Here is a 13051-nt window from a genome sequence, read left to right as displayed (position 1 = left end):
TTATATGATGCATCAGTTTAGATGATTTGTGAGTCTGTCCTTAAATATCTCTAGTTCATTAGATGAAAAGCTTAGGCAAAGACAAAGCATGTGTGTCTACTTTGGGTCAGTTTAAAAGGACTGTATTGGTACAGCTAGTAGAATAATCATCACCTTTCTTTACGTCCATTTCCTTTCTATAACAGGAAGTCATCAATGCTTTGAAACAAACTTGGCATGTTTCCTGTTTTGTGTGTGTGGCCTGTGGGAAACCCATTCGTAATAATGTCTTTCACTTGGAGGACGGCGAGCCCTACTGTGAGACTGGTAAGATCCTAAAGCCAGGAGTTTCTTAAGGTTTGAATGAAGACAAAACATTGTCCCTTATAGTGCTATAAAGCCGAAAGGAAATATTGGGCAAAATAGTTTTGCTGGATGTTCTAGGAGCACTTAATGTTACTTTAAATATATAGCAAAAAAAAATACGTAAGATTTGCATGTGACTTGGTCAAAACATATTCCCAGCTTCATTAAGAGAAATGACCATGTAAGCAATTTAGAAAACTATTATTCTTGAATCCCGAATAACTTCTGGATATAAATCCTACCAAATCGTGTAGCTTAAAGCCACCCCTTACGCTCCACTAGTGAACTTTTAGTGGTTATAAAAATGAGAAATATTCAACTTTTGAATATAGTAGTGATATGCTCTTGAAGACCACTGCTTTGACAACAAATTGGAAATCCTTTATTACTTTTACTGAATGGCAGGGTAATTGTGGTTTGCACTGCTCCCTTGGTTAAGATTATTTTTTTAAAAACAGGCTCTAAAGACCAGTCTACGACATTTGTCCTATTACCTAAACTGTGAACACTTCCTTTTCCTTCCCAAAGACTATAAGTGAGCTTTCTTAGCACTTATTTATTAATATTATCCTTACTTAGATATTACAACTCCACATACATGTTTCAAAAAATAAAATATTTTTCCTTTTTTATGCCTCGACTCAGTCCCCCTGCATTGCCACTCTGGGGTTTTATTGTTGTTCTACCTTGCAATTCAAAGGGTGGTGCTGGACAAAGGGAATAGTCCATAGTAGTCAAGTTAAAGAAGCAGCCAGCTTCTAATTTGAGGCCGGTCAACATGACTTGACGCTTCTTTGCCCAATCTAATTAGTAAATTCTAACAGTTCTACCGCCAGTGGATATGGAATTCATTCATTTCTCTCACCTCCACTGTCCCCATTAACTCCAGTTCACCCTCACTCTTTGCCTGGGCGTTATAATTGCCAGCCAAAATGGTTTCTCTTCTTCCCCCCTACCCTCAGATAGCCACAGTAATACTTGCGTGAAGGTGAATCAGCTTGTGCTTGACACCCTTATGGCTTCCACTAGAGTAAAAACTATACTCCTCCCTAGGTCCAGCTTTGCCAACCTCATCTCCTCCCCCTGATTTTCTGTCACTGGATTCTAGCCATACCTGGCCCCTTGGTTGTTTCTGAACCTGCTGGATACTTCCGGCCTCAGGGCTTTTGTACTCGCTATTTCTTCTGACTGGAATGTCCTTCCCCAGCTTTTCTGAGGTGATTTCTGTCCCCCTTTTTTTCAAGTCACAGCACAACTGTTTTCTCCTCAGGGAAGCCTTTCCTAACCCTCCTCTAGAGTGTAGTGTTATACACCTCCCCCAACTATTCTCTATCGCATCACTCTTTCCTTTCCCTTATGGTCTTTGTCACAATCTGAAGTTGTTTATTATCATTTATTTTTAAAATATAATAAATGATGACATCCTGCTCCCAATGAGACTGTAAAACCCATGAGGTGAACAACCCCGTCTGTCTTCTCCCCTGTGCCCCCAGCCGGTGCCTAGAACAGCGCCTGGCGCACAGTGGGGCTCTGTGGGTGCGTGTTGAACAGCTGGCACTGAGGAGTATTGAGGATTGCTGGAAAGGTGACTCACGCCGCGGGTGGTAGCCTACTTTCTCCTCCAGCCCAGGTGGGATTGGAAGTGTCCAAAGTCACAGAGTGAACCATGAGTGAACACACATAGTAAGAGCAGCTGCAGAAAAGAAAAGAAAATTGCCAGGAGGTTCTAATTTAGTGATAATACAGAGACATCTTGTCAAAACTGCTTTCTTCAGAAGGAAGATATTAATATTTTATGACTCTAATCTGTGTCAAGTAAGAGGTGTTCTCTGGCTAAGGATTTTCAGCATGAAATCATAAAATGGAAAAGAAAATACAGCAAAAGAAATAGTGGCTAATATTGTTGTGATACAGTCCAGCCAGAAACTCAGTCACAGCATTTCTTCATGGAGGTTTCCTGTGACTTGTTTTTCTTCCTTACCAAGTCAGATGTGCTATGAAATTTGCTATTATCGGGTATTTCTTCTTCATTTATGTTCATTAGTCTTATTGTTACTAGTTAGTGGAAGTTCTCTTATATTTTATTGAAACAATCATGGCTATTGATAACGTCAGAGAACAGTGTTCTTCTTCATGCATATTTGGGCATTTAAGAAGTTGGACAGAACTGAGGAGTATTATATGGAAAAATATAATAGAGGATGTTAAGTTGCTTATATAACGTTTACCAGGGGTAACCTGAAATATACTACACGTGTATCTCAAGCCAAATTTTATGCCATCTGAAAATTTTCCAGTTACTAGTAGCTTTATCTTCATCATCTCATTTAATTCCCATTTTGTTGCTATTTTCTAAAACCTATCATTCTAAAGCTTTGGCATGTTTAAATTGTGTCTACCCCTACCCCTGCCCCAATACAGATTATTATGCCCTCTTTGGCACTATATGCCATGGATGTGAGTTTCCCATAGAAGCTGGTGACATGTTCCTGGAAGCTCTGGCCTACACCTGGCACGACACTTGCTTTGTATGCTCAGTAAGTAAACTCTTGTTTCCGAATTGAAGGAGCACAGTATGGCCGGTTCTAGCCTAAGCACTAAATGGGAATGACAGTTTTTATATCTTTCAGTGCTTTAAACCAAGAAATATTTTTACAGTGATTTTGAAAATTGTGTATTAAAATTTTCGGTACTTTTTGAAATTGTTTAGCAATTTCAAAAATAATGTGATGTTTACCCCTTTAGAGAAAATCCTATTTTTGATACATTTTTGTTTATAAGGAGAAGCTATATATTTCTTAAAACAATAAGAGCCTTTTACTTTTTTAAACTATGTTTTATTGGAGTACTTTTAGTAATTTATGAAAACATAGGTACTTCTTAAAATAGAAGTAAACTGTTATAAAAATCTATTACTGACTTAACACTGGAAGTAAACTGTACGTTGATCCATTTCCTTCCTTAGTAATAGTCTATGAATGTTCTTTTCTTTTTGAGACTATAATAAACTTGTAGTAGTATATTTACCTCTTTCATTTGACATTTTAATATTTTTGGCTTTATTTTTAATGATGAGTATAGATTCAGAGATTAACGTGAACCTAAGATATATATTTTTTAAATTTAGAAGTAAATATCTAATAAAGTATTCTGTTCAGATGTTTGGTTTTTTTTAATTATATTTAACATTTCTAATAGTTTTTAAAGCCATTGTAGGAAGGGAGAAAAGGCTTGTTAATTGAAGTCAAATAATTTCCTCAAACATTACCATTGAACCCTGTCTTGTTTACCTCATCCATCTCTTAGACTTCATAAAATCTATAAAAAGCCACAACTGTTAGCAGATTTGCCGCCTCCTATTCTCTGGTAGATCTGCTCAGGAGCATTAAAATTAACAAAGACAGTAGGAAAAATAAGACATAAGTGTGAATAGTTAACTGACGACATAACTTCCAGCAGCCAGATGTTGACTAGGGTTTTCATTTTAAGAAACAAAGAAATGAATTAAAAATAACTGTCAGGTATTCTGTGACTGTATAATAGGGGCTTGGGAATGGGTGACAAAGCAACTGTGCTGGGTTTTTTGGTTTGTTTCTCTGAATGCTTTGTTTCTCTGCAACAAGAGGCAGATTTAAAACATTGACTAGAATCTGAGAAGAGAAATTATATTTAATGTGACCTATTTATGTGTTAATTTTTTCACTAGGGCCAAGTAGTCATTCCCAACAGAGAAAAATAGTGATCAGTGAGTTTAAATAAATTAGAATGCATTCCAGGAAAAAGTCATTCTTCATTGCTTTTGAAAGATTCCATGGAATATAATAGTAATCATGAAATGCTAGGGGGTCTAACACAACCAACTAAAGTGCTTTGTCATGTTATCCATTGGGTAAAAAAATCATTTTCCCCTTGTTAGGCATACTTGATAAAATAATGATATTCTCTCAAATAATGCTTCTTTTTCAGGTATGTTGTGAAAGTTTGGAAGGTCAGACCTTTTTCTCCAAGAAGGACAAGCCACTTTGCAAGAAACATGCTCACTCTGTGAATATTTGAAAGTCAACAGTCCAGGGGAAGAGAAGAAATTTGAAGAGAAAGAGGAGAATTTAAATCACCGATTAATTTTTAGATTTAATATTTATATGGAGTTTTGAAAAATAATAGTGGCCCTGAAGGGATAAATTCCAGGCTTTGGAAACCAAGTCTATGAGGAAATATCTGGCTTCATAAAGTAAAGAGACAGTTTGGCGTTTATTATTACTTTTTTTCCTGCATTTTCTGCCCATAAAATAACTTTTATAAAAGCCAGTTTCCTGGTTGACTATTAAATTCATCTTAGAGTAAATCAGTGAAGAATTAAATTTTAGAATAAAAGCCTTCAACCTCTATGCTGAAATAATTATACCTTCTTTCCTTACTAGGTAGTTGTGAGTAAATCTATAAAAGGCAATAAAAATGCCTTACACTTAATTAATAAGTGAAACATGGTGTTTTTTTTAAAAAAGATAGTGTTTATCTTTAAAACAGTAAATAGGAGTTTAAACAGAATTTTATCAATAGTAGGTGTCAGGGTTTTTTAAACTGTATACTTTTTTTTTTTTTTTTGTCTTTACAGTTGATCATTCCAGTAGGAAAGGCCGATGAGATTTTGATCAAAATGTGTCATGCCCAAAAGAGATGTTATATTTTTCTCGGATCCCCTCCACCTCAGAAGAGCTACCATATAGCTTATAAACTTTAAATTTTTGCCTTTTATTAAAATATGACCATTTCTACTCATTGTGTATGTTTCACCACCTGTATTAGTCAAACTATTTTTTTTCCCTTCCCCATGCTGAGGTAAAGAGCTTGTTGAATAACTTTGGACTCTGAAAGTTTTCTCTGTCTTTAAAGAGAATAAAGAGAAAAGAATGCTGTTGGGAATTATGGTAAATCAGAGGATTAGATCAGAAAATTTTTTAAATTCCCCCTTTTTGGACAATGAATCAATTAGATCAGTTTCAGAGTTATACTACTGACTGATGAAGGTTTGAAATTTCTCTTTGCAGAATAATTTTTTTCTTTAGTTCTACATTGGAAAAATAAAAGATTGGCTTGGGGATGTGATAAAAATTTAGATTTTTTTTTTCTTTTGGTAGTTCTTTCTCAGTAATAAATGAACCACTTCCAAATGTAATCATGAAGTTTGGAATTCACAGAGGTTTGATAGTATAGAGAGGAACGTGATTAATTATTCAGACCAGCCTTTCTTTGTTTTTTTCATTTTAGGGAAAAAATTATGTAGATACCACAGGAAGACAGAGAAGCCATTGTGGTAAAATTGTGGATCCTATAGATATTTGAGAGAAGAGATTATGGCATTTGATAGTTGTTTTTTATTTCTTTGTTACCAAAATGGACAAAAGCCCATGATCACATTGAGTTATCATTTAAGTTTGTTCGGGGAAGGGTGCTTTTATAGTTGAGACTGAGCCCCAAGCCCTGCCTGTCCCATCAGTCACTTGCGACTTCACTTCCATTGTGTGCATGTTTGTTAGAGAGGGCGGTTTTAGGCTATAATATTTGTTTAACCTCCCTAAGAACTTTTCAAGGTATCTGTCCTGAAAGCTGCTAATTTATCGTCTAGCAGACTTAACATGCAGATAATAATTAACTGGGGATAAAAGAGTGAGAAGGGTGACACAAAGCGGCAAACTAAATGGTTCACCAACAGCACCCCCAAACTACCTCCTCACCCTGCATCTGTAGGGAGGCAGGAAGTTTTTTGTTGTTTGTTTTCTAAAAGCTGGAACTGAATTGTGCATTATTTCCCATTGCTGCTGAAACCACCTGTAGAAGACATGCCGGCTGTGTGCATTGTCACGTTATCTTAGTGTCAGTCCTTTGCTTTACACAACATAAAGTAAGTTGGTGGTTTTGTTTTGGTGTGGTAGAGATTTGTTGTTGTTGTTGTTGTTATTTAGTTTTGCCTTTACAGATTATATGCCAAGATAGTATTTGATAAGTCAGTGGCATTGGAATGGCATTTGGGTATTTCCTTCAAAGAATTTTATTTGACCTGGATTTCTTATAAAATTATCTTACATTAAGCACTTCATTTTTATTACACTTTTCTTTCTGCATATTATTCATAGAGCATAATGTTGCATTTCTCTAAATTTTATCCCTAAAAGGATAACGTCGCTTCCTAACTTAACATTTTGTCTTTGTGCTTTGTCCTTCTCTTCTGTGGCAAAGCTTTCTTCTGTCTGTTCCTAAAACAGTTAATCCCGTGAAATAAATATTGCTTATAACCCAGAAGAATCTCTGTATTTTACAGTGGGGAATGCCATATTTAATACACCAGCATTAATCTTTTAATAACTGGCAGCACTTTAATCTTCTGGTGAGCTCCCTGAATATTTATTTTTCTGATTATAAATATGCCATGTCAGTAGCAATTTTTTAATTATTACCTCTTTATTGTAGAGCATTACTTTCAGTCTCTCTAGATGTATATTTTGGAATGTTGTGCTTAGGATAATACAGATTAAGATCACAGTACACGACTCTAAAGCATCCCCTGCTTGAGTTCCCCAGTTTCCAGATGTTAGTGATCGGTTCAGATGTACACCATTTTACAGGGACGGAATGTTGCTCACTGAAGCAGCAGCCTAAAAATAATGCCCTCTGCATATGCTTGTAGCATTCGTATTTCCTGTTGATTCAGATTACAGTTAGAGCCTAAAACTAAAACCTGATCATCTGGTCACTGTATGAAGACAAGTAGAAATAAGAGTTTAATCTTCAAAATATTAGTTCAGCGTTATGTTTACAAATGATCTATAACAAAAAGGCATTCGTGGTACCGTTTTCAAGGACCACTTTTATAGAAAATAATTCCTCTTCCCTGTTCAAGTGTGAATCTAGAGTTATATTAACATTTTTGTGATATTTGGAGTTTAGTCATTCCTATTGAAAGAAGCTTTTCAGACATAAGGGAAGGGAAAACACACTGAATAATTTTACACAAATTTAATGTGGCTTCATTTTGTCCCCCATCACCCCCCAAATGTTTTAAGGTTTTGGGTTTGGATTTTCAATGTGTCATTTGCCTTATGTGTTAATCTCTATCTTCTGTTTCTTTACATTTTTCAATTGGTATATGTCTGTGCTGTTTTGCTTTTGGATAGATTTTCTAATTAAAAACCACATGAGAAATATAATCAGTATAGTAATACCTTCATGTGCACACACTCAGTAAATAAATGGCTGCAGTGATGTAGACAGGCTTTCCTGGTTTTTCTTTTTGGGTGGCAAGTGGTTTCCATTAAGTCATGGGAAAAAAAAAATCATGTTCACAGGATAGGCTGAGATGTGACAATTCTCAGGAGAATTCCTCTTTTATGGTATTTGCCTATCAAAATGTCCCAGAAACAATAGGTTTGAAAATACTGTCACTTTTATTCTATTTTAATCCATATTTATGCTCTGCATGTGGCATGTGCACAATAAATGGTTGTGAATAGATAGTAAGCTCTAATTGTCTTTCTTTTAAAAATATTTATTGCTGAAATCATCGATTGGAGTAACCTGTCCTGTCAAGCATTATATTGTATCATATATCACATTCAAACAACATCAGTTGTCATCCACATTTTCATGTCTTTCATTGACCAGGGTACGCTACTTCATTTTTAACTCATTCTGATCTCATTAGCTAACTTTTCTGTAACTAGGTAGGCTCACCTATTCCTTGTCTGTTCATTGCTTTCAGATTTTTTTCCAACTGTGTAAATTTGAGAGGAATGTTTCTGTTGCAGGCTGTATGTTGGAATAAAAGACAAATTCAAGTGTATTTGCTCACAGTATATGAAACTCCAGAAGCCAAACTTATAAGAACATCAAGTCTGCATCTGACATTTTAATAGCTGCTGTTTGGTTTCTATCAATCATGTCATTGCACATTAAAATGCACCGACAAAATAAGAGATCTGTCATTCCTTCTTTAAGAAACAGTAATCCAGTACCAGATTTATAGGCTTAAGACTCAACAGTGTGTGTTCACAATAAGTCCCCATTCAGTGCTCAAAGCAGAACAAGCCTCCCTGTCATTCAGTGTTTTCTGGCCAAAATGTCCCCCATGTAAGATTATCAAAGGTTTTCTTACAGAACTACCTATAAAATCTTTTTTGCCAGCAAAAGCTTAATTTAGGTTGGTGGTTTCCGTTTCTGAGTCCTCTCAGACAAGATCTTGGTTATATCAGAAACACATAGGACCTAATGTATTATTAGCAGGCCTGGTGTTAATTAGGGAGAATTACCAGAAATAGTGTGCTTCGTGGGAATTTATTACAGAATCACACTTGACTGATGGCAGAATAGGAGTTGCTGAGAGCAGCTCCTACTCATAACCACTAATTAATAAGGTGCCAAAATTCCACAGGGGAGGTTTCATCCCCAGTGTGGGAGCCACCCAGGGAAAGTGGTTCCTTTGCAGTCTTTAAAATTTTAAAGAGGAAAGGGGCTAGGACACATGGCTACCCAACAGAAATCTCAGACTGATATGGTTTTGTGTTGTATTTATGAATGAGAGCATTTAACTCAGGAAACACCAAGTCCAGAAGTTTGTGAAAGAATCCCTTTCCCTCCAAAAGTCAAAGTAGCCTGTCTGTTCGTCATACTAAGCAGATATGGATAGTATTTGGTGGCAAGTGTCTGATCCCCTCAACTGTCCATGTTATGAAGAATATTGTCTGTGGTATTCTATTACTGAACTTTTACTCTTTAGTCCATGATTTAGAAGCTGACTGAGTAGGTAGCAAGATTGCATCAATGATTAATAGGAAGGGTGTGGCTTCCACACCTTAAACACAGAACTGGGGAAAAGCAAGGTGTGTTTAGTGATTGGCACTCATGGCAAAACACTGGAGGAGCCCTATTAAATGAAAGTTTGCCAAGAAGGAATTTTTTTTCCTGTGTCTGTAACTGTGTTAATCATATACAAGAAAGTTTGGAACCATTGCTTAGTGTAAAAGAAGAAAACATTTCCATGTGAGAAAAGCACTGATCACTGACCTCAGGGGAAAAAATAAAACAATTGAGAATTCACAGAGAGTATAATTTGTCAATTTCTCTTGAGCTCCCAAGGAAAATGACTTCTGTGCTAGCTCCATGAATTGATTGACATGGTCTCTAATGCATCCATGTTCCAAAGGGCAAAGTTTCTGTTTAATAATTGGGTTCCAAATTAGTTTTTCAGCTTCATGTTCTAAATTGTCACATTTGCTAAGTTCAAATATACTTTTAAAAAATTTTTTTCTTTTGCTTGTAAAGCACACACAGCTGGTACTATTCTATGCACTTACTCAAAAATAATTCTGTTTGTTTGTTTAAGGTATTTTAGTAGTCTGTAGTATTCTTTAGAGGTGTCTTTTGATTTTTTTTTTTTCCCCTAGTGTATCACTGATATGCCAAACTGTTCCCTTGGTAAGTAGGAAAGTAAACTGAACTCCAGTGACTTCTACCAATATTAATTTTTGCATAAATAATAGCTTTTGCTTAGGTAACCTCCTATTGGTATCATCTGAACCTGGAAATTTTCTCTACCCTGTTTGCTTGAGAACATTGGCAATCCCAAGCGTCCTTAGTTGAATGAAATGAAGAGCAGAAGAATCCATGGTGCTTTTCAAGTATGAAATTTGAAATATAAGTTAAAGTAATTATGGCTTTATCAACTGAAACCTACCGTTTATTCTGCTCTGTTTATTATACTACTTACTAATTTTTCTGGTACTATTATAAATACTTCAAATAAAAATGAACTTAATAAGCAAGATGAGAGGCACTGAAGTGAACCCAGTACTAATGCCTGAAAAGATACAAATCAATGATGTGAATCTATTATAGTTTTCTTATGCCTGAATCAGGGAGTTGTAAATGATCTTTAACAATATATCAACATAATATAGATGTTCAGAGTATAAATTAGAGCTTGCAAGGGAAATGTGTTTGATGAGTCCTGGTGGGTCAGCCTAAGTCCCATCAGGAGTCAGATATTACACAGTAACTTAACAGGAGAAGTTTAGTGCAAAGAATTACTAAGCTATGATAGGAAAATAAGTATGAAAATATAAAGAGAACTCTAAGGGGTAACCTTGGGCTGAGAGAGAGAGGACCCAAGGAAGGCCACCTTTAGAAGGAGGCCCCCTTCCCATGGCTGGAGGTCAGACCTTGTTGAAGAAAGTGTGGTTGCAGCTCACAATGACACAGAAGTTCTCTGCACCAGAGCTGGTCCTTAGTTGCCCAGAACTAGGAAACAACCCTCTGAATACAGGTAAGCTAAGACCGGTAGGTAGGTGTGCAAAGGGCATTGGGGTACTGCTAGGGACACGAGGCGTGGAACAGGCAGTATCCACGTCGAGGGGGCTTTGGCAAGGCAGTCACCAGGCCCAGGCCAGGGACGTGAGGTCATTGAGGGACCGTGCACGGTGGACACGCAGCTGAGGCAGAGCTCCACCAGACGTTCCCACACACCTGCACCGTGATTGAACCATGCAGCTGGAGCAAGACAAAGCCAAGTGCAGCGCCTGGAGCCGGGAAGAGAAGCCCCTGACTTCTGCACTGTTCCTTCAGCTTCCTTGGCTGACAGCTGACAAAGCCTAACGCTGCGCTCACTGTATTGGAGAAATGGTTGAAGAGTCTGGTGCAGTATCACGGAGCAGGTACTGAAGGGTGAATTGGGAACTGAAAATCAGTAAGTTGTTAACTGGCATGTCTGGGTACAAAATAAAACTTTAGATTCTGAACTAAATTGAAACCTCCATTATCGAGAACATCAATGCCTATTCTTTTTTTTTTTTTTTTTTTTTTTTTTTTTTGCGGTACGCGGGCCTCTCACTGTTGTGGCCTCTCCCGTTGCGGAGCACAGGCTCCGGACGCGCAGGCTCAGCGGCCATGGCTCACGGGCCCAGCCGCTCCGCGGCATGTGGGATCTTCCCGGACCGGGGCACGAACCCGATGCAGGGGACTCTCAACCACTGCGCCACCGGGGAAGCCCAATGCCTACTCTTGATGAAGTGGAAAGTAGAACAAGAAATTCTCCTAACTTCTCTCTTCATTGTCAAAATTCTCTGATAATTAGTATACCTTCAATATGTGAAGTAAACATAACGTAGCACTGATTGTTTTTTTTCAAGAGCTACCATCTAAACATACCGTATAATTGAACAGTTCTGAATATTTCAGAGATTTAGTTGGATATATCCTAAGATATAGCCAAAAGGTTCTTTAATGAGTTTATTTTATTGTACTAATGCTTTCCTATGGTTAAAATGAGTAAAACATTCTTAAATGAAAGTTTGTGTTAGTTAATTGGAATTTTAGTTAATAGAAGTTTTTCTGTATAAACCTACACCCCTATCAAATAGAAAAAATGGATTATTTTCATATTAGTATAGAAAGCAAAGAGATTAATAATTTCCCCTTCACAATAAACCATGAAAGATCAAGTCCAGTGGATCTATAATAATAACTTATATTTGTTGTATAGTCATTGTAACTTGTGTGGCATATTATCTCATCTCTCACACTAGGGTACACTAATACACTGTCAGGTTCTAATAAATGGAGAGTCAAGTATTTTTAACCCAAGTATTAGAGATGAGAAAATGAAGACTCAGAGAAATGATTCTCTAACAACATAGTTATTAACTGGCAAATCTGAGACTTAGACTTTTTAAAAGATTAGAGAGAAAATTTAGTATTTCATTCACAGTCCTTTAGAGTTCGTCTTATTAATAAGGGAGAATTCCCATATATTCAGTTAGTAAAGGACAGTTTTAGGAATTAATTTTGATAGAATGTGTAAAACTTAAAGCTGTATCTCTCTGACTTGTACAGTTGCCTGCCACACAGATGTCAATATTTGGGAGGTTTGCAAATGGACCATCTGTTCTTCAAGGGTATTTGTGATGCAGTAGCCCCCTCTGCAATGCACCATTTGCTGTTCTTTGTGTTGCTTCATTTCAAAGAAGCATAGGGATAATGAGAGTAAGTTATGTTAGTTTGAAGTGGAGATAATACCCAATGTGATACCAAACAAATGAGAAAGCTGTAGGAAATGGAATTTCCATTAATTCCACACTCAGAGGTCAATAATAACCTATTTATAACATGTTGGAAAACATGTCAGGGTGGTTGACACCCAGTTCATTGTTACCTTTGCAGTGTGATGAAGTTAGTTCCAGGCCCTGAGTGAACAGTGGAAGGTGGAAAAGGTGAGAAACTGCATATACATCCAATTATGCTGACAAGGTTGCCTAAGATTCTTTCTTTGCTCAATTGAAATAAAATCTCTCTGCTGTTTGGTAATGGCAGGCACCACTGCTAAGTCCACTGAAGCATAGCTGGAAAATCCAGCTGCCCTCACATCTGTTTTACATGACCTTTCAATCATCAGCAAATAATTCTGCCGCTAGGAATGGAAGTCTGGGTAGAATGTGGCTATGTGACTTGCTAAGCTATCACTATGGAAAACATATTGAAACAAAATTCACGCATGCCATGTACTGTGCCCAGAAATTAGAGACTTGTCTTGGTGGTGTTAAGGTTTTGACCTATCAAGAGTGGTCACACCTGCTTCTTACATTCAAGTTGTTAATCCTTTGTTCACAAAATGAGACATATTATGAAATATGTGAACGGACTTCTCTGGCTTAAGTCTTAA

The 13051-nt window shown here is 36.9% G+C and overlaps 1 protein-coding gene across 2 annotated transcripts in view; it reads left to right on the top strand.

The window, feature by feature from the left end:
* The window catches only part of PDLIM5 (PDZ and LIM domain 5), a 215966-nt gene extending 206381 nt beyond the window's left edge, over positions 1–9585 (top strand). The window contains exons 14-16 of one of the 2 annotated variants that reach the window (XM_079919693.1): positions 186–306; positions 2767–2882; positions 4312–9585. In XM_079919693.1, the coding sequence (XP_079775819.1) occupies positions 186–306; positions 2767–2882; positions 4312–4401 (327 nt within the window). In that variant the 3' untranslated portion in view covers positions 4402–9585. The remainder of the gene's footprint in view (positions 1–185; positions 307–2766; positions 2883–4311) is intronic. The other variant, XM_079919692.1, reaches the window with a different exon arrangement.
* Positions 9586–13051: the final 3466 nt, after the last annotated feature.

Source organism: Stenella coeruleoalba, assembly GCF_951394435.1.
Source record: "Stenella coeruleoalba genome assembly, chromosome: 4".
NCBI lineage: Eukaryota > Metazoa > Chordata > Mammalia > Artiodactyla > Delphinidae > Stenella > Stenella coeruleoalba.
This window is presented reverse-complemented; position numbering and strand designations above follow the sequence as displayed.